This window comes from Erythranthe guttata, chromosome 2 (genome assembly GCF_056151865.1).
Source record: "Erythranthe guttata isolate IM_541 chromosome 2, IM_541, whole genome shotgun sequence".
NCBI lineage: Eukaryota > Viridiplantae > Streptophyta > Magnoliopsida > Lamiales > Phrymaceae > Erythranthe > Erythranthe guttata.
Genome location: NC_142534.1, coordinates 13,914,964 through 13,938,957, shown reverse-complemented (window position 1 = coordinate 13,938,957; position 23,994 = coordinate 13,914,964). Strand labels below are relative to the sequence as shown.

The 23,994-nt window shown below is 34.6% G+C and overlaps 3 protein-coding genes across 4 annotated transcripts; 1 reads left to right on the top strand and 2 right to left on the bottom strand.

The window, feature by feature from the left end:
- Positions 1-996: 996 nt before the first annotated feature.
- LOC105969563 (protein BPS1, chloroplastic) lies at positions 997-4,829 on the top strand. The gene is made up of 2 exons (XM_088811972.1): positions 997-1,536; positions 4,265-4,829. The coding sequence occupies exons 1-2, from the start codon at positions 1,058-1,060 to the stop codon at positions 4,665-4,667; spliced, it is 882 nt and encodes a 293-aa protein (XP_088668098.1). The 5' UTR covers positions 997-1,057; the 3' UTR covers positions 4,668-4,829.
- A 391-nt stretch (positions 4,830-5,220) lies between these two features.
- On the bottom strand, positions 5,221-8,581 carry LOC105969379 (uncharacterized). Of its 2 annotated transcripts, none has more exons than XM_088811968.1 (5): positions 8,371-8,581; positions 6,090-6,684; positions 5,821-5,894; positions 5,618-5,707; positions 5,221-5,527 (listed from the first exon to the last, which is right to left on the bottom strand). In XM_088811968.1, the coding sequence occupies exons 1-5, from the start codon at positions 8,505-8,507 to the stop codon at positions 5,461-5,463; spliced, it is 963 nt and encodes a 320-aa protein (XP_088668094.1). In that variant the 5' UTR covers positions 8,508-8,581; the 3' UTR covers positions 5,221-5,460. The 2 variants fall into 2 exon arrangements, with proteins under 2 accessions (XP_088668094.1, XP_088668091.1); XM_088811965.1 differs by lacking the exon at positions 8,371-8,581 and adding an exon at positions 6,917-7,119.
- Positions 8,582-17,105: 8,524 nt separating this feature from the next.
- Positions 17,106-18,991, bottom strand: LOC105969555 (serine/threonine-protein kinase-like protein At3g51990). The gene has a single exon (XM_012994327.2). It carries the CDS (start codon positions 18,843-18,845, stop codon positions 17,451-17,453), a length of 1,395 nt encoding a protein of 464 aa, XP_012849781.2. The 5' UTR covers positions 18,846-18,991; the 3' UTR covers positions 17,106-17,450.
- Positions 18,992-23,994: the final 5,003 nt, after the last annotated feature.

Here is a 23,994-nt window from a genome sequence, read left to right as displayed (position 1 = left end):
ACGCAGGTATTCCAATGGACGAATTTTTTTTTTTAACGGCATTCAGTTATTGCTCGGGACAACACTGGGTGTTTTTTTACTCTTTTCAATTTATCAAACGTTTGGGTAATTGTTTAGCTCATAATCTTGCTAAAATTCATTGTAACGACATTATAAAGAATTAATCTCCCACCTGCTTTAGCAGATATCGTCAAATAATACAAAGTTTTTTTGATAAAAAGAAAAAGAAAAGTTATCTAAAATTTAAAATGTTACAGTTCCACATTCCAATGTTTGAATTCTGACAAAATTAAATTAGAAAATGGTTAAAATTAGGTTGGAAGTGAACATAGAATTAGTAAAATTGAAACGATTCGATTAAAAAATAAAAAAAAATAGAATTCAATTTTCAAAACCACGTTTAATTACTTGCGACTGAGGTCATGAGAATTAAATTGAAGAATAAAATTGAAAAAAAAAAAAAAAGTTGACGTGTATTATATGATTAGAAGTGGGATTTGTTTGAACGATGATACAATTTAGCGTGCAGAAGAAGCAGACACCACCAACAAGTGGACCCACTTGTGGCCGAATCCGTGTGCAAATTGATAAACACTACAATTTGACCACTCAATCCACCTTTTCTATTTATTCCCTGCTTTTCTTTCTGCCCCCATTTTATATTAAATAAACATATATATTATATAATAACACCACTTGTTATTTATTCCATATATATATATATATATATATATATATATATATATATATATATATATATATATATTATAGGAAGAATATAATAGGAAAAAAAAATAAATAATAATACCTAATATAATAGAAAACCCCAATTGTATTATGGGTTGATTTACATGAAATATATATAGAAAAATAATAAGAGGTAAGTTTCACTAGGTAACTAAATTCTAACTAATCTAGGTAACCGAATCATAATATCCTATAATATCTAATATTTTAATATACTCTAACATATATATATATATATAAACAACACACACCAAAATACACACCAAAAAAAACATCTTATACTAAAAAATTGTGTTGTTTTTTAAAACCTATGGTACTCTTAGTACAAAAACTAGCTCGTCCCTTCAAATTCCCTTCCAGGCTGGAGAATCGCCACCGGAGCTCCGGCGACCCGTTACGCGATTTCCGGTCGAAAATCTCGGGTTTCATCACCCAAACATGGTTGAAACCCGAGTCAGGACGACCGGAGAAGTTTCTATCCCGGACCGGGTTCGATAAATGTTTCGAGCTGGTTCAGATCACCAACAGGGCTTTCGCGAAGCTGGTGGTGGAAATCGACCACCCCATGAGCCGGTGGAGCGGCAAGCTCACGGAGCGTTACCTCAGCCACACGTTAATTTCCCTGGATATTCTAAACGCCGTCAGCTCCTCCGTTTCACATCTCAACCAGGCCAAGATTTCCGTTTCCCACGCCGTGAGTTCCTCCGCTAACCACCTGAAGAAGATCGCCGGAGAAAACCGATGCAAGAACTTCAAACCTGAATCGCCATCATCATCATCATCAATCAGGTTTCAAGAAAGGCCTGGTTCCGACAAGGAAGAAAGTGCCGTTTTTCAGGCCCTGGTTTTGTCCGCGAAAATCGGGTTTATGGCGCTCGGTTTCGTGTTATCGGGTTTTTGCGGCGATGGGAAAGCGTACGTGGAAATCAGGAAACTCGCCGGAGGATTTGATGATTCCCTGATAAAAGACCTGGATTTGAGATTCTGCCAAGAAATCCAGGGAAATATAATAGTTATGGAAGAGGTGAGAGAAGTAAACAGGGCAATCGAAGAATTTTCGGTGGAAGAACTCAAGATTCGATTAAACGAGCTGGAAAATTTAATCGAGAGCGTCGAGAAGCAAGCGAATCATCTCTTTTCGGAAATTTTAGCTGCGAGGAATAAGTTGCTAGACAATCTTAGGCTAAGTACAGGACATACTCCCTCCGTTTCAAATTAACTGTCGTTTTGGGGATTTTTTTTTTTTCAAATTATCTGTCCCTTTAGAATTTGATGCATTAATTACTATTTTCTCAATTTTACCCTTATTACTATTCATTAATTGACTGAGAATTAATGGAAACATCATTAATAACATGGATATTTTAATCATTCTATATATTTTTCTCTAAAATCGACGCACATTTATTAGTTTTCTTAATAAGTGCAAAATAACTCAGCCACATATATTTTGGCATGGAAGAAGTAATTAATTCCTAATACCTCTGATTTTCAGTGGTTTAATTAGTTACTTGTACATTTAACTACTATTAATAAATGTAACATATCTATAAATGCAACAACTGAGAAAATCAAGATGTAAATCAATTAGTAATCAAGAAAGTACTAATGAAATAAAATATTTATGATTTACTTAATTCTATAGTACTCATCACTCTGCATGCTAGTAAAATCACAAATTGCATCTTGTTTGTTTGTTTTGTGTGTAATAAAATTAGTATATATAGAATAATAATGTTAATTTTGTTGCGTTTCCACTCGAAGAATCTTACATAAATGGATAATCTCAGAAACGAACACAGGGTGTTAATACATAATATAATTAGAAATAAACAAAAGTAAGTAGAAAATAAAAGATTAAAGATGAGAGTGAACAAATAACAACTCCGTCTTCTCATTCACACCAGAGATCCACTAAGGTCTCAACCATTATACATCACCAAGATTGCACCAAAAGAGAACATATCTCTCACTCTAACCCACTCAGAACTCAGATCAGAGGTCAGATCAAGGAAACGAGGCACTCATCCACTCACCACAGATCCAACTCACAAAAGAGGGGAAAAAGGCTTGAAGATTTAGGGTTTTCTCTGGGTCTTACCTTCTGTTACTCCACTCCTCGCATTAAATAGGAGCTCCAGTCAAAAGTAATCGTTGAAGAGACCACCACCTGAGCAAGCACGACCAAGGACGACGGCGTTTGACCCATGGCTACTGAAGCAAAAGGATTAAAGAGCAGAAGGGGACAAAGAGGGAGAACAAAAACTGTATAGGCACAAAACGGGCAAGAGAGTACAAGGGAGAAAGAGGGAGTCCGATTAGAGAGACAAGATCAATGACCAGGATTACAAAATTTAGTCCTAAGGCTAGGATTAAGTCTTTCAGCACATTCTAACAAATGGGCTCTCAACTAGTGGACCTTTCTAATGGCGGTGTGTAGATAATATAAGGAGTCTTTGAGCTACAGGCCGAAACCACGTTGGGCCACAACCTCAACAAATTTAATTAGTAGGAGTAGTTGATATAAGAAGCAATATTGTCAGAATGGGATCTGCTATGGAACCAGACAATCATTTGAGTCACGATTCAATTGGGTGTTCAATCGGATTCTTGATTTGTTTTTCATTTTTTATTTTAAATCTTCGAGAAAGAGAGAATAATAAATCATAATTATCGGGTGCTCGTGATTAGCGTGGAGAAGAAGCACCAAATGGACCCAATCGCGGCCTAGCGCGTGTGAACTGGATAAGACTGTTTGACTTTGACCAGACCACCAAACCACATTAAACAAAACAACACGTCAATAAACCAGTACAACAAACTTAGTAACCACCACCACCACCACTTGTTTTCAGACAAAAAACCATCAACTCCTTACCTATATATATATATATATATATATATATATATATATACACAAACAACACACCAAAACACACACACACCAAATTAGATAAACATAACTTTGGACCCAAAAACTTCTGTTGTACTTTTCTAAACCCATGGTACTCTTACTACACAAACTAGCCCTTCCCCTCAAATTCCCCTCCAACCACCGGAGCTCCGGCGACCCGTCAGCTTCTCTGCGCAATTTCCGGTCGAAAATCTCCGATTTCATCAACCAAACATGGTCAAAACCCGGGCCAGGACCCGAGAAGTACTTTCTCTCCCGAACCGGGTTCGACAAATGTTTCGAGCTGATTCAGATCACCAACAGGGCTTTCGCGAAGCTGGTGGTGGAAATCGACCACCCCATGAGCCGGTGGAGCGGCAAACTAACGGAGAGTTATCTCAGCCACACGTTAATCTCCCTGGACATTCTAAACGCCGTCAGCTCCTCCGTTTCTCATCTCAACCAGGCCAAGATTTCCATTTCCCACGCCGTCAGCCTGATCCAGAACTCATCACCGCCTTCCTCCGCCGCCGCTAGCCGCCTGAAGAAGATCGCCGGCGAAAATCCCTACTCATGCAAGAAGTTGAAATCTGAAGGGTTATCATCATCAACATCATCAATCAGGTTTCAAGAAAGGCCTGGTTTTGAGAATGATCAAGAAAGTGTTGTTTTACAGGCCCTGGTTTTGTGCAAGAAAATCGTGCTTATGGCGCTCGGTTTCATTTTATCGAGTTTCTGCGGCGATGCGAAAACGTACATGGAAATCAGGAAAAATGCCGGCGGATTTGATGATTCCCTGATAAAAGACCTGGATTCGAAATTCTGCCAAGAAATCCAGGGAAATTTAATAGTTATGGAAGAGGTGAAAGAGATAAACAACGCAATCGAAGAATTTTCGGTGGAGATACTCAAGATTAGATTAAACGAGCTGGAAAATTTAATCGAGAGCGTCGAAAAGCAAGCGAATCGTTTGTTTTCGGAAATTTTAGGTGCGAGGAATAAGTTGCTAGACAACCTTAGGTTCTGATTTAGTAGTTTTGTTGTACATAAGTAGTATAAAAATGTAACATATTTGTAAATAGATTATGCTTGTGTAAATATAGTGAATGATTTATCAACTTTCATGGGTGTAAATTGCTATTAAATTACAGTTAAATTCTATTAATGAAGCCAGATAATTTTTAGCTGAGTGGGATTGGGAAGAAATAAATATTATTTAAACTAGGTTATTAATTTATCGAAGTATATACTGTAGCTACTAAAGTGCACTTCAAAAGAAAACTGAGGGAGTATGTATCACTTATAAAATTTTGTTAAGTATGAGATTTATAACTAATTAAATTGTACTAGTTAAAGAAATGTGTCCCATTAATAACTAATTAAATCAACAGGGGGTATGTTTGATCTAATAAATAAATATTCAAAATAATATATAATTTTTTATTGGTAATATTGATTGTTAATTCATCAATTTCATATTTTGAATTAATTTGGTTAAAATATTATTTAAGCAAATTTTAATTCGTTTTTAAGCATGCATACATGAGAGTAAATTGAGATAATGAAAATACAATATATGCTAAAGCAAAGCACGCTATATGAAGAAAAGCAAAACACGCTTTATGAAGTAAAGATGTTTCTGTGTAGCTAGAGAAAAATAAAAGGGAAAAAAAATAGTTGAATAAAAGAATATGCGTAAACAAACTAACAATACACTTCAGTAACTTCATTGTATATCTATTGCCTCCTAATACAACATATGTGCAACTTGGAGCAATATTTGATTTTGATTTTGTTTTTTATCCTCAAGGCCGAAAATTTTATATCGTGCCGTCCGAATCTTGATCCTCCGGCTTATCATTGAATTCCGTTCGTCGTCCGTTTTGCCTACAAACATACGTATAGCAAACATTAAAATTGCGAATTATAAGTTGAAGGAAAACATTAATTATATATATTGCGTGCGTGCGTGCGTGCCTTATCTGAAGAACCATTGTTTGCAATTCGACCCCAAACAATTCATCGATGTCGAGACCTAAGCTATTGAAGTCTAAACCTGCGATTTGCCTACAATCACACATAACAGCCAATGTTGTATACGAGGATTAAGTAAGTAGCGATATAATATTTTTTGCCGTAAAAATATTATATATATATATATACAAGGGAATCGTTCGTACAGCTGGTTAAGAAAGACCATTTTAAATTCCTTTTTGAGAGCATCCACCGCCGCCTCCTGATGATTGACGACCTCCTGCATGCGCGATTAAGGTAATTAATTTAGAGTTGTAAACGATATCTCTTCTGCCAATACATCGAATTAAATTGGCCGGCCGGCCTTATACAAGTTCTATGTTGATTATGAGAGAGAGAGAGAGAGAGAGAGAGAGAGAGAGAGAGAGAGAGAGAGAGAGAGAGAGAGAGAGAGAGAGAGAGAGAGAGAGAGAACCTTCTTCTCTTCCAATAATGCAGGAGGACCCTTCTTCGTTTCTTCCGCTGCTGCAGAAACCTCCTTATTCTCCTCTTCCAGCTGTACTGTAGGAATATTATTCTCTTCAATCTTCTGATCTTCAATTGTAACTTCAACTGTAGGAATCTTCTTCTCAACATCAACTGTAGGAATCTTCTTCTGAACATCAACTGTAGGAATCTTCTTCTTAACTTCAACTGTAGGAACTTTCTTCTCAGCATCAACTGTAGGAATCTTCTTCTCAACTTCAACTGTAGGAATCTTCTTCTGATCTTCAACTGTAGGAATCTTCTTCTCAACTTCAACTGTAGGAATCTTTTTCTCAACTTCAACTGTAGGAACATTCTTCTTCTTCCCTTTCACTTGAGGAATCTTCTTCTTCCCAGCTTTCACTGTAGGAACATTGTTCTCAACATCAACTGCAGGAACATTGTTCTCAACTTCAACTACTGTAGGAACATTGTTCTCAACTTCAACTGTAGGAACCGTGTTTTCTTCAACTGCAGGGACGACAGCGCTATTTCTTCTCAAGTACTCCAAGAAATTATCAACTCTTGTAAATGCATTCCTCGTCCTGTTCAATATACATATTTTTATCCCATGCACCAACCAAAAAGTAAATTAAATTAAACGAAAACCCATTAAACGAGTAAAAAATCGAAACTCAATCTATCTACAAAACCCCAGCAGCAGCAAGAAAGATACCCAACAACAACACGAATTATAATCCACAAGAAACATTTAAAAAAAACAAAAAAAGAAGCTAGGAAACTAAATTAAATTAAATAGCAGAATTTCATTTTTACCGACGAGCAGTGGAGAAGATGGTAAACCCTAATTGACGAGCCATGTTGAACAACCCATTACTAATTCTCAAGATTAATGTTCTAATTACTTCTTCCAAGCTACGCCTACGTCTACGCCTACGCCTACGCCTACACACCATTTTCTTTCTCTCTCTCTCTCTCTCTCTCTCTCTCTCTCTCTCTCTCTCTCTCTCTCTCTCTCTCTCTCTCTCTCTCTCTCTCTCTCTCTCTCTCTCTCTCTCTCTCTCTCTACTGTGTGTTTTGTGCGTGTTCTTATTTGACGGAAAGTGTGAAAATAAAAATATACGGTTTCCAATCGGTGTGGAGGATTTTATACTGAAAAAATGAAACTGAAAATTGCAAAGCTGTTCGTCTACATGCACTCAACAGACAACTGCATGTTAGTCAGTTTATTCAGTTATGCTAATTAATTTACTAATTCCCCCCTAATTTTATTTAATTTATTTTCTACCAAGCAATATATATATATATATTTTTAATTATACATTTTTTATGTCTTTCTGGTGAAAATAAATAAAAGGAAAAGAAAATAAATGTTTATTTTTCTACATCCGGACTTGAAGGATTGATTTATCTAAAACAAAAACAAAAAATTATCATAACTTTGTATGTGATAATCGAGTGATCAGTGTATGTATTACGTAACTAGAGGTGGAAATCGAACCAATCGATTTAAAATTAGCAGTTTAATCTAAGGGGGAAAAATCATTATTTTTTTCAGAAGAGAAAAACAATTCTTATTCTGTTCCAAAACAATTTTAATTAGAAGAAAAAAAAAAAACGGAATTTTAAAAATTGGAATGAAAATTTTTGTTACAAAATTGGATTTTTTTTATTGAATCATCAGAAGTTCAAAGATTCCTTTTTTTTTAATCAGAAATTAGAATCTTTTATATATATATTTTTTTAATACTAATATAAAATATACACAATATTTTTTTTTATTTTTTTGAGTAAATTCAAGTCCATTGCAGGGAAGTAGAGGAGGGGAGATTCGAACCCTAGACCTTTACCCTATTAGTAAAGGTAGTAACTCTCCTAACAAGGATTGGTAAATATACACAATATATTAATATTTGAATCTTTTATTATTTTTAATGCATTCAGTCACCAGGAATTTAAAAAATCATGGCTCATCTGATCTAGTAATAAAAATACAAACCACCTGAATTATTTCTAAATTTAACAAAAATAATCAAACCCGCCCGAATTCAACCTAAAAGCAACCAAATACCAACCCGAATTCGTGATCTAAAACCCTAGAAATTCATCCAATTCAATTCGCAACAAATAAATACCAAATTGGAGTAGACACCGAAACTCAATCGACAAAATCCAGTAAGAAATTAAGATATCCAATAACCAACACGAATAAACCCAACGAAAAGTAAAACGGTGCAAATTAAAGGAAAGGAGAGCCGAAGATATTTTACCGATTAGTACTAAAATAATCGTACAACTCTTGATACGTGGCATTAAGGATAAACGCCAGTTCACGATCCTCGTCCGAATCCGTCAAACGACGCTGCGTCCATCCTGCAGGTGGAAGTTCCGAAGATTTTTGCGACATTTTTTTTTCTCTCCGATTATCGAGCTTTTTTTTATATTGAACGATGTTCTTCTACTCCTCCTATTTTTTTTTTTTTTTGATGGACTACTCCTATTTATATATCTCTAAACAAATTCAAAATATTGAAGGAATCTATATATATTCCAACACATCCGATAAAGAGAAATAGTCCAATTAGGATATATATTATTACCTTAATGGTGCATGTTTTTTTAATTTTAATAGAATATTGAAAAACTTATATAGCTATATTGCACTTGAGAAGAATTGTACTAGATAACGAATTGTGTCCCATTAATAATTAATTATATTAATAAGGGGCTATCGGGTATGTTTGATCTAACAAATAAATATATTAGATTAGACAATTTTTTTATAATATTAATTCAAATCTAATTAACATCACATCTATTTAATTTTAATAATATGATTACAAATTTTGCTGTTTTAAGTTATAAATTGGTATGTACCGAATATTATTACGACGGTTTATTTTTCTTTACGCAAACTCGTTGGCATCTAATCCGTTATGTGCTTGTATTTCACAACCAAATTAAACGTGCGACTGAACATTGATTGGAATAAACTTCGAGTTTTAATTTAATATAAAGTCTTGCACCAAATACCTTGCACTGAAAAAAAGTGAACGCCGATTTTTCGCCTAATAAGAAAATTTGCATAAAGTCCCAATTTTATTTTATTTCTGCACTAAGCGAAACACTTCCTATAATTAGCGTTGTTATTTGTCAAGGAAAAAACTGATTTCATGCAAAAAAGGAAGGGAAAAAAAAAAGAAAAAAAAAAGAAAAAAGAAGAAAGAAGTAAAGTTTACTCAATAAAATAATTTGAGGGGATTCGGTGCAAATTTTCGTGAAAATGCGTATTTACACTTATTGTCCAATAAATTAAATGGTCAATCTCATATCATCCAGGTTGGTATGCAAATGAATTTCCTTGCCCATTTCAAATAGGGTTAATATGCTACAAGTCCCTCAAACGAAATCTAATTTGAACTAAATGACAAATCCAAATTCATTCTTTTAATTAAATTTTTAATTTGAAATAATATATGAGCCACATCCCTAATTTTTTTTATATCCCAATTTTGCCCTTATACCCTAAATTTTCCAACCTACATATTCACGTTTTTCCTATTCAGATTTATTTTATTTTTTGCTATTCTCTCACGTTCTCTCTCTCTCACACGTCCTCTTTTATATTCTTTTCTCTCGTTTTTTTTTTTCTCTCACCTCTCCATTTCTAATTTTCGATATCTTTCTTGCTTTCTTCTTCAACAAGAGGCAAATGACTGTGGTGGTGGTGGTGCGGCAGGGGGCCGCGCTGTGATGGTCGACGCAAGCCGAGGGGCTGTGATGGTCGATGCAAGCCGAGGGGCTGTGGTGGTGGAGGTGAGGCAGGGGGCCGGGCTGTGATGGTAGATCTGAGCCGGGGGGCTGTCCCGCTATGGTGGCTGCGGCGGCGGCCGTGGCTGTGGAGGTCGAGTCAGCGGGGAGTGATGTGGTTATGGTGGAAATTTAATTGAAAGTATATTTTTTACTAATTGCATCTGATTTTCTTGATCTTCAAGAGATTTTGTTTGATTTGGATTAAAATGGTAAATCTAGGTTTTCTCAAACTTGGTAATTGACTACGGTTGCGACGACTGCGAATGTAGGCGGCTAGGGTTTGACGGCTGCTGCGTTGACGGCTAGGGTTGGCGAGACTGGTGTTGTAGGTTGCTAGGGTTTTGTAGTACACCGTAGTATTGTTAGAGTAGGTGACAAACAAGCCAACCTGTGGCTGTGGTCTTTCGTATTTATTATTGTAATAAACGAACCTTTATTCGTATTAATGATAAAACACATTGGCATTCTATATCTTTGTCCCTTTGTCACAAGCATAGATATAGTCCTTACAGTTATTACAAGTACTAGTAATTGATCGTTAGGATCGTGAGATATTTACTTAAGTATTATAACTGTTAAACGTGTTCCTAGTCGAAGGGTTACGCCACTAATGAGGATATCGGCCTTTCCCATTAAGACTAGCACTTAGTGTATGTGTACTGCATCTCATCAGTAAACGGTATTGTGATATCGGCATGCATAAGTGGGTGCTCGTAAGTTGACGAGTTCACTGAACTCCCTCACCCTAGAAATCTCTAAGTGGTTCCCAATAATCGAGTAAAGATATCTATGGTATAGTTGTACACCATTAGTCCTTATGACCTAGACATCACCGTGACTTCACTAGAGGACCAGCTGTATCGTGACCTGTCCCTGAGTTCCACCGAGGACCATCCCAAGGGCCAGTGTTCGTGCAGTCCGAAATCTAGTGGGAGGTCTGTGCATTGTAGTCGGGGATTCGATCGCTAGAATAGTCTTGGATGTCCTGTGTGTTCTGAAAGTTTGTAATCATTCTAAGTCTCTGGCCAGAGCTGACTAAGTGATGATTAGAGAATTCGATTCTCTAAGTCATGCACGTAAGGATTACAGCACTTAGAACGATCGCACCGTCATCGAACATATAAAGAGGTCTCGATGAACCAATGCCTCTAGTTCGATCGGGACATATGAATCGAAGGGACCGTACTGTACGTTAACTATATCTGAAGGTTCTTGCAGGCACTTCATTTGTATCTAGGGAATCATGACGCGTAGTTGCTAGACGCCAATCTTGATTCGTTGGGTGGTTAAGGTGAAACGAGTTTCATCTTAATCGTAACTCTAAGGGGACGAGTTTTGACCACAAAGGGTTGTGGGCCCACGGCTAGCTTACACCTGAACCATCGAGGGTCACACTGCTCGTGCACATGAGATCTTTGAATAAACGGTCAGAGATAAAATGGTTTATCTTTGCATGATTGGAAGTCAATATGATTGGGTCCAACATTCGTAATTTGGAATTATGAATGAGAATAAGAAAAGGAAAAGAATAGGCGAAAGTTGTAGTGAACTTTCTAAATCGGGAAGTTTCCAAATTTAGAAAGTGCACTGAACTAGGGTTTCCACTTTTGGAAAGTTGGAAAATGAAAGATGGCACTCGTAATGACGAGGACATTATAATGAATCCGAATATGTAATTGTTACGATTTTCCGATCATTGAATTGAGAGAGACGAGCAAGTGAAGGAACTAACGAGCTTAAGCTGTTGGGCCCGGTCCAACTTAAGCCCGTTAGGGTTTTATGCAAGGGACTATAAATACATGATTTATAGGTCTTGCACAAACACACAACACGTCCAAAACCCTAGCCGCTCCCTCTCTCACGCTCGGCCATCTCCCCTCGGCCACCGCGCCATCGTCGCCGGAAAATCGCCGGAATCGGCCATCTGTTGGCCGATCTCTTTCGGTATTCCTTTCCTTCTTTCTTTTCTTCCGTTATTCTGACTATTACGTGTCTAGTGCCACGTGTTTAGTAGATCGAAGTATACGAGGTGAAATCCAAGAGGAGGAAGATTGAAGAATCGAAGATGCGAGAAGGCAATTCTGAAAAACTGCTCTCGGATTTTCTGCGCTGTCCAGCGAGAAAATTCGCCATAAATCAACCGGTGATCGGATGGACGTGAAATTTTGACAGCAGCTTCACGACTCATAAATCTACCATCGTCCAGAAGGAATTATTCATCCAGTAAATACGCATGGAGATACGGAAGTCGGAGCAAGGCTGTAATTTCAGATCAGCAAACAGATTGGATCAATAGGAGTGGGAAGAGCAGCTAGCCATCTTCTCTGCGCGTGAGATTCACGCGCCGCCGTGGCCGTCTCGCCGCTCTTGCCGCTGCACCGCTGCTGCCCCGATTGTACGGATTGGTTTCCGTAGCAATCTCGACTTGCTAAGTGCGCCTACCTCACGCTTCAAGAGGTAATGTTTCGAATCTATTGTCATTCGATTCGGTTACGTTTAAATTAATATATGCATGTTCGTTTTAATAAGAAACTTGTATGACTTTATGTGTCTACATGAAATTGGTTTTATTATTGCGAGCATGATTATTTGATTTAAACGCGATTAATTTCGATTAAGTAATCAAGCATGTTGTTGTTTTAATTTCGCTGGAAGCGCAAAGGTACGCAATTAATTGATTTAATTTGTCGGGCATGTGCTTATGTGCTTTAAAGTCGTTTAAATCGCATAAAATTTTTGTTTTCCGCTGCGTACACGTGCCCGAAACCCAACAAGTATATCATACTACAATGTAGTAGACCATAGTCTACTACAGTATTGACAAAAAAATCAATTAAATAAAAAAATAAAAAAATTGTAGGTTGAATTACAAAAAACGAAGAACGAGTTGTTTTTGTAATTTTCAATATTATGTAGAAATAAAGATTTTTTTTAAAATAATAGTTTAATCTATAATACCACAGTATACCATAGTATATTATAGTACACCATATTATTTTTTGAAATCTGCTGTATTTTTCAATAAAAATGAAAAATATTTTTTCTCGTAAATTTCAAATCAAAAATAACGAAAAAATTTTGTTTATAATAATATAAAAAATAATAATATAACAAAAAAATAAAGATAGGTGAAAGGGTATTTTTGGAATAAATTTAATAAAGGATGTGAATCAAATGTTTAGTTGATGTTGTCATTTAGTTCTATTTAGTTTTGTCACCAGTGACCTATCTCTTACGACCCCTTTCAAATAAATTATGAGAATTTTTTTATTTTATTTTTTTAACTTGAAGGGTAAATTACGGCCAATCCACTGGGTTAAGGTTAAATGACAAAAAAGTCCATTATGTTTGGATAATTATAACCACCTCTCAACTATGAATTTTTTTACACGTCCACCACTAATTCAACAGAATCTTTTATATTTTGTGGACTGTTCTCTAGTGGTGTACTCATTTTGTACAAAATGTAGTTTTCGATGATCCACAATCTGATATTTACAATCTTTCAAAATGTGGAGTACAAATGGGGGTAAAATGGGTACAAATTGAAGAATATTTCACATATTCTAAAAGATTCCACCAAATTTAACACAACAAGAGTTGAGATGTAAGAAGATTCATAGTTGAAAGGAATGATTGTAATTACCCAAACATGGGAAGTTTTTTCGTAACATTTATCTCAGGGGATAGTTACAACCACCTCTCAACCATGAATCTTTTTACACGTACAACCTTATGGTGTCAAATTCAGTAGAATCTTCTAGATTTTGTGGAATGTTCTTTAGTTTGTACTCGCCTTGTGCAGAATGCGGTTTTTTATGCACCACAATTTGATATTTACAAGCCAACGGACAAATCTTATGATTATCTTCTCTCAAAAAGTGGAACACGAATGAGAGAAAATAGGTATAAAACTGGAGAATATTCCACATAATTTAGAATATTCCATTAAATTTGACACCAAAAAATGGACGTGTAAAAAGATTCATAGTACATGACATAATTAATTCCTAATTAGCTCTGATTTTTAGTAGTTTAATTACTTGTACATATAACTAGTATTAATAAATGTAACATATATACCTGTAAATGCAACAACTGAGAAAATCAAGAAGATGTAAATTAATTAGTAATCAAGAAAGTACTAATGAAATAAAAAGTTTATGATTATTTGACTCTATAGTACTCCACACTCTACATGCTAGTTGCAATATAATTTTGCTAACTAGTAAATCACAAATTGCATCTTGTTGTTTGTTTTGTGTGTAATAAAATTAGCATATATAAAATAATGATGTTAATTTAATCGATGTATAGTAGGAGTAGTTGATCATAAGAAGCAATGTTGTTAGAATCGGACATGCTATGTATCCGGACAATCATTTGAGTCACGGTTCGATGAGGTCACCGAGTTTTTGATTTTTTTTTTTTCTTTTTTTACTTTATTTCATCCCCACTTTTTATTTAGGTAATTAATTTAGAATTGTAAACGTTATCTCTTCTGCCAACACACATCGGAAAAAAAAACGTGCAAATTTGTTGTGTTCGACTGTAATATTACTGTCTCATGCAATAATATTATTGTTTGGGAGAGTAATATTGGTAATATTCTTGTTCGGAAAATAATATTCATAATATTATTGTCTCCGACGGTTAAATAACTGCTGGAGACAGTAATTTCGCAGCCAAGACAGTAATGTTAATTAAAATATTTTTTTAAGAAAAAAAAATTAAAAAAAAAAAAAGTCAACGCCGGAGACCGGCGGTCACCGCCGGTCTCCGGTGATGGCGGTTCAAAATTGGTTAATTGGTGAAATTGGGCTAAATTGATGTGTAAATCATGAAATTGAAATTGAATATTCCCAAAATTGGATTGTTCACTGCGCAATAATTCGAATATTTCAAAATATAACAAAAGAATCGAATTAAAGATGGATTAATATAATTCTCAATATTATTATATAATTATTTGAGACAAATTTTATTTGACAAAATAATAAGACCTAACTAATTAATTAGTTAGAGAGTGAAGGTGGTGGCTTAAGACACTCGTTGGCTGAATAATAAGTTAATAACAATTGCAAATATTATTTTGTGGGTTACAATGCGAAGTTGGAGAATAAAAATGTAACCCATAACTCTTTGTTGTCTTCATCACAAGCTAAAAGTAATAGTCCATTAGAACTCTATCGGAATAATGTATCCAATGCATTATCCCGTTAGAGTTTTTAACTACCTTTCAGGGGAGTGAGTGTAATTAGTAATACCACAGGGACCTTACAGTTATTTAAGTATACATCAGGGGTGTGGGTGTAATTTACCCTAAAAAATAAAATAAAAATTAAATGAAAGTGTGAATAAATAAATAAGTACCTTGAGTGGCTGAAGCAGGATTCACAGCAAAGGTGAATAAAAGTATGCAAAGGAAAGCACCACATAAAATCTTCTTCTCCATACCTTGAGTATTTTTTTTCTTTCTGTTTTATTACAAATTAATGTGATATTGTTCAACTTATGATACGATATATATATATACATAGGCATATATAATCATATTTAATTAAATAATCCAATTAAGTAAATGCTCAATCCCACTCGAGATATTGTAATATTTTGTGCTGATTTATATATTTATATAAAGAGTCCAATAAATTAAATGGTCAATCCCACTGAAAGATATTGTAATATCATCCGAGGTTGGTATGCAAATGAATTTCATTGCCCATTTCAAATAAATTATGAGAATCTTTTTATTGTTTTTCTTTTAACTTTAAAGGTAAATTATGGTCGAACCCTGAGGTGAGATTAAATTACGAAAAAATCTTCGTGTTTGGATAATTACAACCACTTTTCAACTATGAAATTTTTTACACGTCCAACCTTATGGTGTCAAATTCAACTGAAACTTCTAGATTCCGTGGAATGTTCTCTAGTTAGTACTTGTACAAAAATGCAGTTTTTTATTCACCACAATCTGATATTTACACATCCTAATATCTTATGATCATCTTCTTACAAAATGTGGAGCTCGAATGGGATAAAATGTGTACAAAGTAGAGAATATTCCACATAATTAATCTAAAAGATTCCACTAAATTTAACACCATAAGAGTATATATGTAAAAAAATTCATAATTGAGTGAATGATGGTAATTACCCAAATATGAAAAGTATCTTTCGTAATTTTACCTTACTTCAGGAGGTGGATGTAATGTACCCACCCTAACTTTAAAACATAATTTCGTAGGCAATTTACGAGATATATATTATTTTACTGAAGTAAAAAGGTCAACTTAGATCAGGTAATACTCTTGCCCATGCGATTTTGAAATATATTGGTTATATGCTTGTAAAGAAACGTTTAATCCTCTCTACGAATTTGGGGAACTTCACCTAATAATAGAATTTTTCTTTCAAAAAATAAGTTGGGGACAGAAATCAGAAAGATTGGATCGAAATTAATATAAATTAAATATGTTTGGAAGCAATTTCAATGAGAAATCAAAGACTCGAAGACCATAAATGAATTTTCATCTACATTCGAATCGAAATAATCAATTATCGAAAATTTCATTTCGATACTGCAATTTCTAATATAAAATACATAATGATATAAGAATACATAATATCAATAGTATACATGTAGTTTTTTTTTTAGAAAAAAATATTTTTTTCTAAATAAATTATATTTGGAAAATATCGAACTTAAAACTTATTTCATATCTAATAAATAACAAGTAAAATGGAACAAACTCCAAATTATTCCAATTCAAGTAGTGTACTAAACAAGGAGTTGACAAATAAGACAGGAAATTGCTGCCCAAGTCTTGTGAAAGTAGAGTTGACTATATATTATTGAAGTTGACCTCCTAAAAGTGATTCATTCCAATGCATAACATTCCAAAACTTGTACACATTCAAGAACCAAAAGTAGTGTGTTTTCAATTCGACCCGACCCGACCCGACCCGACCCGTTTAAGGGTTCGGGTAGAAGCCGACCCGTTGAATGATTAACCTAATGCAGTTAACGTAATGCCAAAGGGAGCGTAAAATAAACAAAGGCATGACAGTGAGGAAGGAATCTTAACGAGCTGTCGAAAAAACCTGCAAACTCGAAGATCCATGCCGGCAAGAAAAACAGTGAAGTAGTAACAAAGTAAGATCAATAATGGAATCTCAGTTGGAACAGAGATACAATACTAAAAACAATTTCATTGATAACATTATCATACGACATGACAAAAGATCGAATGCATGTACAAATCATCTACCGAATTTCTCTCTCAAACGCCGGAAATTTGATTACAAGAAGAAGCTTCATTACAATCTACAACGAAAAAGCAAATACAACCATTTGCTTGAAAACAATAAAACAACATGCTCGATTAGCGCCCGCAGTCTACGATCTTTTTGCTGCTCGTCTTAAATAAACAAGAAATACTTTAAAAAAAAATTGCAATTACACATTCTATGTAGTTGTAATGCAACCCGATCATCGAGTTATCTAGCCATGGTGTATTTCAAATTTCAAGAACCGTCAATCAAGAACCATTGACCGAACACTATTCCTCTCGGCTAACCTACCGATCTCGAATCTCAAACTCGACCCCTTTTTCCCCGATTCAACTTTATTTTCCAACACATCATCACCCTCACCACCGAATCGAGACTCGCAATCAGGGCTAGCCATCAACTCCATCAGATTGCTCCGAAACCCTAAATCCGAATACACCCTCCCGTTTTTCCTCAACGCCCTCGTCACTCTAGCATCTCCTTCGTCAAGATTCCCCGTCTTCTTCGATTCGCTTCTCGATTGAACGACGGGTTGCCCCACATTCTCCACCATCATACAAGGATTAGCCAAACCGTTCCAAGAATGCAACGGAACCAATCGACTCAACTCGGTCAAACACTCGACCACCTCCTTCATCGACAATCTCCTCTCTCTACAAGACCTCACGCACTTCGCCGCCACCACCGCCAGCATCTTCCTCACCGTAGCATCCTTAGGTGGCGGAACCCTAGGATCGAAGATAGACAACAATTTCCCTCTCCTTATCAACGGGATAGCCCAATCCACAATCGAAGGGGGCGAATTCCCCATGTCGATTGCCTTCCTCCCGCTAATTATCTCCAAGAGCAAAATCCCGAAACTGAACACGTCGGTTTTCGTGCTCAGATTATCGGGGGTGACGTAACATGGATCTAGATAACCCATTGTACCCGCGGGCGGAGTCGATCTCAGCTTATAATCATCGACGCACCGCAATGCGAGTCCGAAATCGCCCAATCGAGCATTGAAGTTTCGATCGATCAAGATATTCGCGGATTTAATATCGCGGTGGATTACAGGTGGTGTTAAAGAATGGAGGGTGTCGACTGCTTTGGCGGTTTGAAGAGCCAATTTAATCCTTCTCCCCCAATTCAATGGCCGCGAATTGGAATTGGAATTGGAATTGGAATGGAGAATATCGTAGAGAGTGCCGTTGCTCATGAATTCGACGACCAAGAGCCGATCTTTGGAGCCGATTTTGGTGAAGCCGACGAGGTTGACCAACCCGGGGCTGTGGAGTTTGGACAGGATGTCGATTTCGTTCTCGACCTCGTTAGGGTTGTCGGAAATGGGGGTTTTGTGGGCGGCTCTGGAGGATTTCTTGACGGCGACGCGGCGGCCGCCGCGGAGGACGCCTTTGTAGACGAGGCCGTGGCTGCCGCGGCCGAGGAGCTTCGCTTCGGAGAAGTTGTTGGTGGCTAATTCGAGATCTTTGTAGTTGAATTCCTTGATTTTAATTGGGTTCTTCTCTTCCCCCTTGTCGGAGTTATGGTGGCGGCGGCGGTGGTGGGGGTGGGGTGGTGATTTTGAGGAGGAAGATGGGTGGTTGGAATCGGAAATTGAAACCGATGATTCTGCATTACACGAGAGATAACCCATCAAAAAGATTTCCTTTTTTTTTTTTTCTTTTTTGAGATGTGTGATTTGGGAATTGAATCTGAAATTGAAGAAGCTGGTTTTCTTGGTGGTTGTGTGTGTGACTGTGTGAGAGAGAGAGGGAGGAGAGAGAAAGAGAAGAGAGAGAAAGGGGAGATGTGAGAGTTGACTAACCACCAATACTGAAAATGGAATCCGAAGATTTTGTATGGAAGGAAGCGAGGGTTTGTATGTAGTGTAGTAATTAAAAGAGGGTCGCCATTGTTTGCAAGATTTGGTGGTTTGTTAATAATTTGTAATAAATGCTCTCTACTTGTCTTCGACGATGGAAGGAAAATTCGTTTGTTTTATGTCATTTCTCTTATCTTCTTTTTTGCTCGTACTTCCTCCATTCCATTTTAACTGGGGTTGAAAATCCAAATTGGCACTTCTATCCGGTTTTAGTTAGGATCAAAATTGAATAGAATTTTTGATTTATGTCAATTTCGATCTGATATTATTCAAATTTGGAATCGTATTTTACAATCAATTTTCGAAGTTTCAAATTTTTGAATTTATTTGGAACGGAATCGGGATGGTTTATAAAATTATCGGAAATTTCGATTTTCTATCCCATTTTAGTTTTGAATATTTCTATGGTTTTTCAACATATATATAATATAAATATAATTCTATGATATGTTTTATAATTCCAAAATATAACCTATGTTATATTTTATATGATAAATATAAATAACGGAGGGTTAGGTAAATTAAAACTCCTTATAAATCAGAAACTTTATGTTGCATTTTTCTTTATAAAACTTCGTTTTAATTTGTTGTTCTCAAATGTGTTTTTATTTATCGTGTTTGTTGAACTTTCTATTGGATTTTCCTGCAAAATTTCGAAATAGAAAAAATATTGTGAAAATTTTCATTATATCCGAGTTTGGAAAGAGATTATAAATTAATGTTATTTTGAAAATTTTGGAAATTCCGTCGATTTCAAGGCATTCCGAAATCGGAAAAAATTTAGCATTCCTGTTTTTTTAGAACAGAAATTGGAACCCAGTTTTTTACTTCCGAAAAAGTCACTTCCGATCCATTCCGTCCTATTTTCACCCTTAGTTTTAACTGTCATATTTTCTAGCTTTGCACAAGGATTAAGAATTTCATCAGACGTGTCTTGATTTTAGGAAAATATATGTTTTTAGACTAAAATGACATTGTCTTCTAATTAATAATAGAGAGAAATGAGGTTAAAACAGAGTGTTGAAAAAAGTTAATAAAGTTAGAAAGTATAAATCCAAATTAAGTATCTAATGCAGTAATTGAAATTTTAAATAAATGATAATATCAAACAATATTCTTTTTCTCAAAAGTAACAAATGTTATGGAACGCAGCTACACTCGAATACAACATCGGTCCGATTTGTTCGGGCACCGATTAACAGGTCGGGTACTCTATTATTTTTTGGTTAATGTCTGTATGTGTGTATGAAAATCGACTTTTCAAGTACCCGACCCTAAATTTAATGGACCTCATAACTACATAAAATTTTGTAACAATATTTTAGTATTTTAACAATATAGCTATGATATTTTAATCTAAGTGAAATGTAGGTAACAAAAAGTTATATTAGTTTATTATATCATGGTGGGTAATATTTTAAAATAAAATGGAACGCAAAAATTTAAAAACGAGATTTTTATATAAATATAATTTAACTTATAATCACTTTTTACTTGCTTTAGGCCGGGAAAATTACATTTTTCGTCCTCATACTTTACTCACTTTTCCAAAACTGTCCCTAAACATTTTGGAGTTACAATAGTAGTCCTTATTCATGCCATTTTTTGACAGAATTGGTCCGCCGTTAGTTTTTGCCGTTAAGTTGGATGGAAAATGGCATGTGCCTCTCACATGCCTTCAATTTACAACACTACATGAAAATGGACTTTCAACAACACGCATTGCATCTTGTTAAAACATATTTTTTTTAATTATTATTTTTAATTAATTAATATAAAAATGAAATCACGTAAATTCCAAAAAAATCAACTCATTCCGGAAATACTGTTTAAAAATTCAAAATATAGTTTAAAATTTTAAAATATTATTCCAAAATTGGCATTTTGGGAATTCAATTAAAATATATCGTTCCTAACCAAAATAAAAAAAAAAAACCCGATAGGAATTGGGGAATTAGAAATCTCCATTCCAATTTTCACCTCCAGTCAATTCCAAAAATCCCAATTGTGAGACAATATGTCGAGTTTTAAATCATTCAATATGAGTGAAAATTGGAAATGAGTTTTCTTATGCCGCCTAGTTTGATCGAATTTTTATTTTATTTTAAACTAATATTTTCATTCAATTTCCAAAAATTCCGATTTTAACTTATTTCTTTAGACAATATTATGATTTTTTAAACAATATTTTTGAATTTATTTTGAAAAAAGGTATCGAGTTTTAGATTATTACATAAGGGTGAAATTTGGAATGGAGTTTTCTTACTCCGCCTATTACGATCAGATTTTTATTTTATTTAAAACAATAATTTTCATTTGGATTCAAGAAATTCCGGTTTTAAAACATTATATTATTATTTTATACAATACTTCTAAAAATATTTGGAAATAATATATCGAGTTTTACATTATTAAATTAGGGTGAAGATTGAAATGGAGGTTTCTTATCCCACCTATTCGGATCGAATTTTTATTTTATTTTGAAACAATGTTTTCATTTGAATTCCGAAAATCTTGATTTTAAAAGCAATATTTCATTTTTTAAAACAATGTTTCAATTGTTTAAATATTATTTCTCAAAATATTTTAAAACAATATTATCGACTTTGCTTTTTTGGATGTTATATAATTTCGAATTTCAATCAAGTTTTAATTATGAAAAATATGTTTTAACAAGACGCAATGCGTGTTGTTGAAAGTCAATTTTCATGCAGTGTTGTAAATTGAAGGCATGTGAGAGGCACATGCCATTTTCCATCCAACTTAACGGAAAAAACTAACGGCGGACCAATTCTGTCAAAAAATGGCATGATTAAGGACTACTATTGTAACTCCAAAATGTTTAGGGACAGTTTTGAAAAAGTGGGTAAAGTATGAGGACGAAAAATGTAATTTTCCCCTTTAGGCCATATGATAATTAAGATGGCCCCGACTTGTATTCTAATCATAAAAGTGTAGTGGTGTATAGTATGACTATATTATAGGGTGTGCAATTTCTAGTAGTTCTTGGAATTAGAAAAAAATAATAAGTTTTTCTTCAACGAGTAATCATTTATTAAATTAAAATGTAAATTTGTTATATTAAATAATAGGGGGTCAATCTACAATTTTATTTAAAAATCACAGCATTGACAGGTTGTGTTCTTCGACTCTAGAAATATCACGGTCCTCACCTTCAGATTTAGTTAGTAAAATGTTCGATTCTTTAGATTGATATTGTATTTAAATTTGTCAAATTTCAGTATCACATGTGATTTGTCTTTTTATGTAATCAATTTAGTCCCGATTGTCAAGATAAAATAACCTAGATAGAAAAAAATTCTTTAGACAATAATAGGCTTATTATTTTATATATTTTTTTGGGTAAATAGCACTTAGCCCCCCTGTGGTTTTCACTTTGTGCACTTTACCCCCCTCTGATATCAATTTGGTCATTTTACCCCCCTGTGGTTGACAAGTTGTAGCGACCGTCTAATAAACCGTTAAAGTTAACAGAAAAAGGTTAAATGTCTGGACTACCCCATATTTTTCTACTATTTGCAGGTTATACTTTTTTTTAATAAATAAATGTAAATTCAATCGGATTTAATTAGAAATAACATCAATTCGTAGGACTAAATAACAATTATCAGAATTACTTCTTCTCCTCGCCTTCAAATCCTCCTGAAATGTTCCAGACCCTTCCAAAAAAAACAAATTCTCCTCGCCTTCAAATCCTCCTAAAATGTTCCAGACCCTTCCAAAAAAAACAAAATATCCGTCTGAGACACACAGGAAGACGAATGGACATCCTCGGAGAACAACAACAATGGTGGCTATCATTCCCCACCGTTCTGGCTCTTCTACCGTCGTCTCTTCGCCCATCCCCCTCCTGCTATCTCCACCGCCGACCTTGATTTAAGCTACTCGACCACAAGAACAGTGACATGGGCGGATCTGTTAAATCTTGTGGCAAATCTAGGGTTCCCTAGAGATTTCTCAAAGAGTATGGAAACGGAATGCATAGAATATGCTAAAGTTTAGTACATACTAGATTTATTTTGCTTTTTTTTTTCCTTATATCTTTGTATTTATCCTCTTAGCTCTGTAAAAATCTCTTTTCACCATGTGTATTGGTTCCTTTTAATAGTCAATTTGTTGTAGAAATTTAAGATTTTTTCTTGATTTCTATTGGTTTTCTTCAAATTAGTATTATTCTTACTATAATACATTTATAATCTATAAATTAATGAATTCAGGAGACTTTTTGTTTCTTGAATATTTGCTTTTGCAGTCGAGTTTTGTGCCCATTCATCTTCCCTTTTTGTAAGCAAAATGAGAAAATAAAAGCAAATTTTTAGGGCAAATCAAAGTTGTTTCTTTTTTAGGATGAAAATATAAAATTTATTTTTTTAAGCAAAAACATGAGGAAATCAAATTATTTTTCAGTAGTAGTATATTATTTTCAGAATAAACAAAAATATTTCATATTCCCTTCTAATGTTGCAAATTATAATATATATATACACGTTTAAATTTTTTGTTTAAATGTACAGGCTAAAAGTACAACTAACTTAACAAAGATTTATTGAAATATATAAAATAATTATAAAAAGATTTAGATGAGTATCTTAAAAATAATTAACATAACATCTTAAAATTAATTAATATACAATTTAAAGACGAATCTGTAATGGTTTTCTAATTAAAAGAAAAGTAAGGATGGGTGTATGAGTTTTTATTATAGGAAAATGGGTCAAATAGGTATTAATATAATATTTTAACTTGAAAACCTTCAACCACTACAAATTTGGGCGAGTGAAGTGCACTTTCCGCTAACTTTAACGGTTTATCAGACGGTCGCTACAACTTGTCAACCACAAGGGGGTAAAATGACTAAATTGATATCAGAGGGGGGTAAAGTGCACAAAGTGAAAACCAC

Excerpts from the sequence above, each read along its gene's own strand:
- LOC105969563 (XM_088811972.1), top strand. The coding sequence starts at position 1,058 with ATGGTACTCTTAGTACAAAAACTAGCTCGTCCCTTCAAATTCCCTTCC. Across the intron at positions 1,537-4,264 it reads TCATCATCATCATCAATCAG|GTTTCAAGAAAGGCCTGGTT; the intron begins GTTTCAAGAAAG and ends ATCATCAATCAG.
- LOC105969379 (XM_088811965.1), bottom strand. The coding sequence starts at position 7,056 with ATGGTGTGTAGGCGTAGGCGTAGGCGTAGACGTAGGCGTAGCTTGGAA. Across the intron at positions 5,708-5,820 it reads ATGGTCTTTCTTAACCAGCT|GCAAATCGCAGGTTTAGACT; the intron begins GTACGAACGATT and ends GTGTGATTGTAG. Across the intron at positions 5,528-5,617 it reads ACAATGGTTCTTCAGATAAG|GCAAAACGGACGACGAACGG; the intron begins GCACGCACGCAC and ends GTATGTTTGTAG.
- LOC105969555 (XM_012994327.2), bottom strand. The coding sequence starts at position 18,845 with ATGGGTTATCTCTCGTGTAATGCAGAATCATCGGTTTCAATTTCCGAT.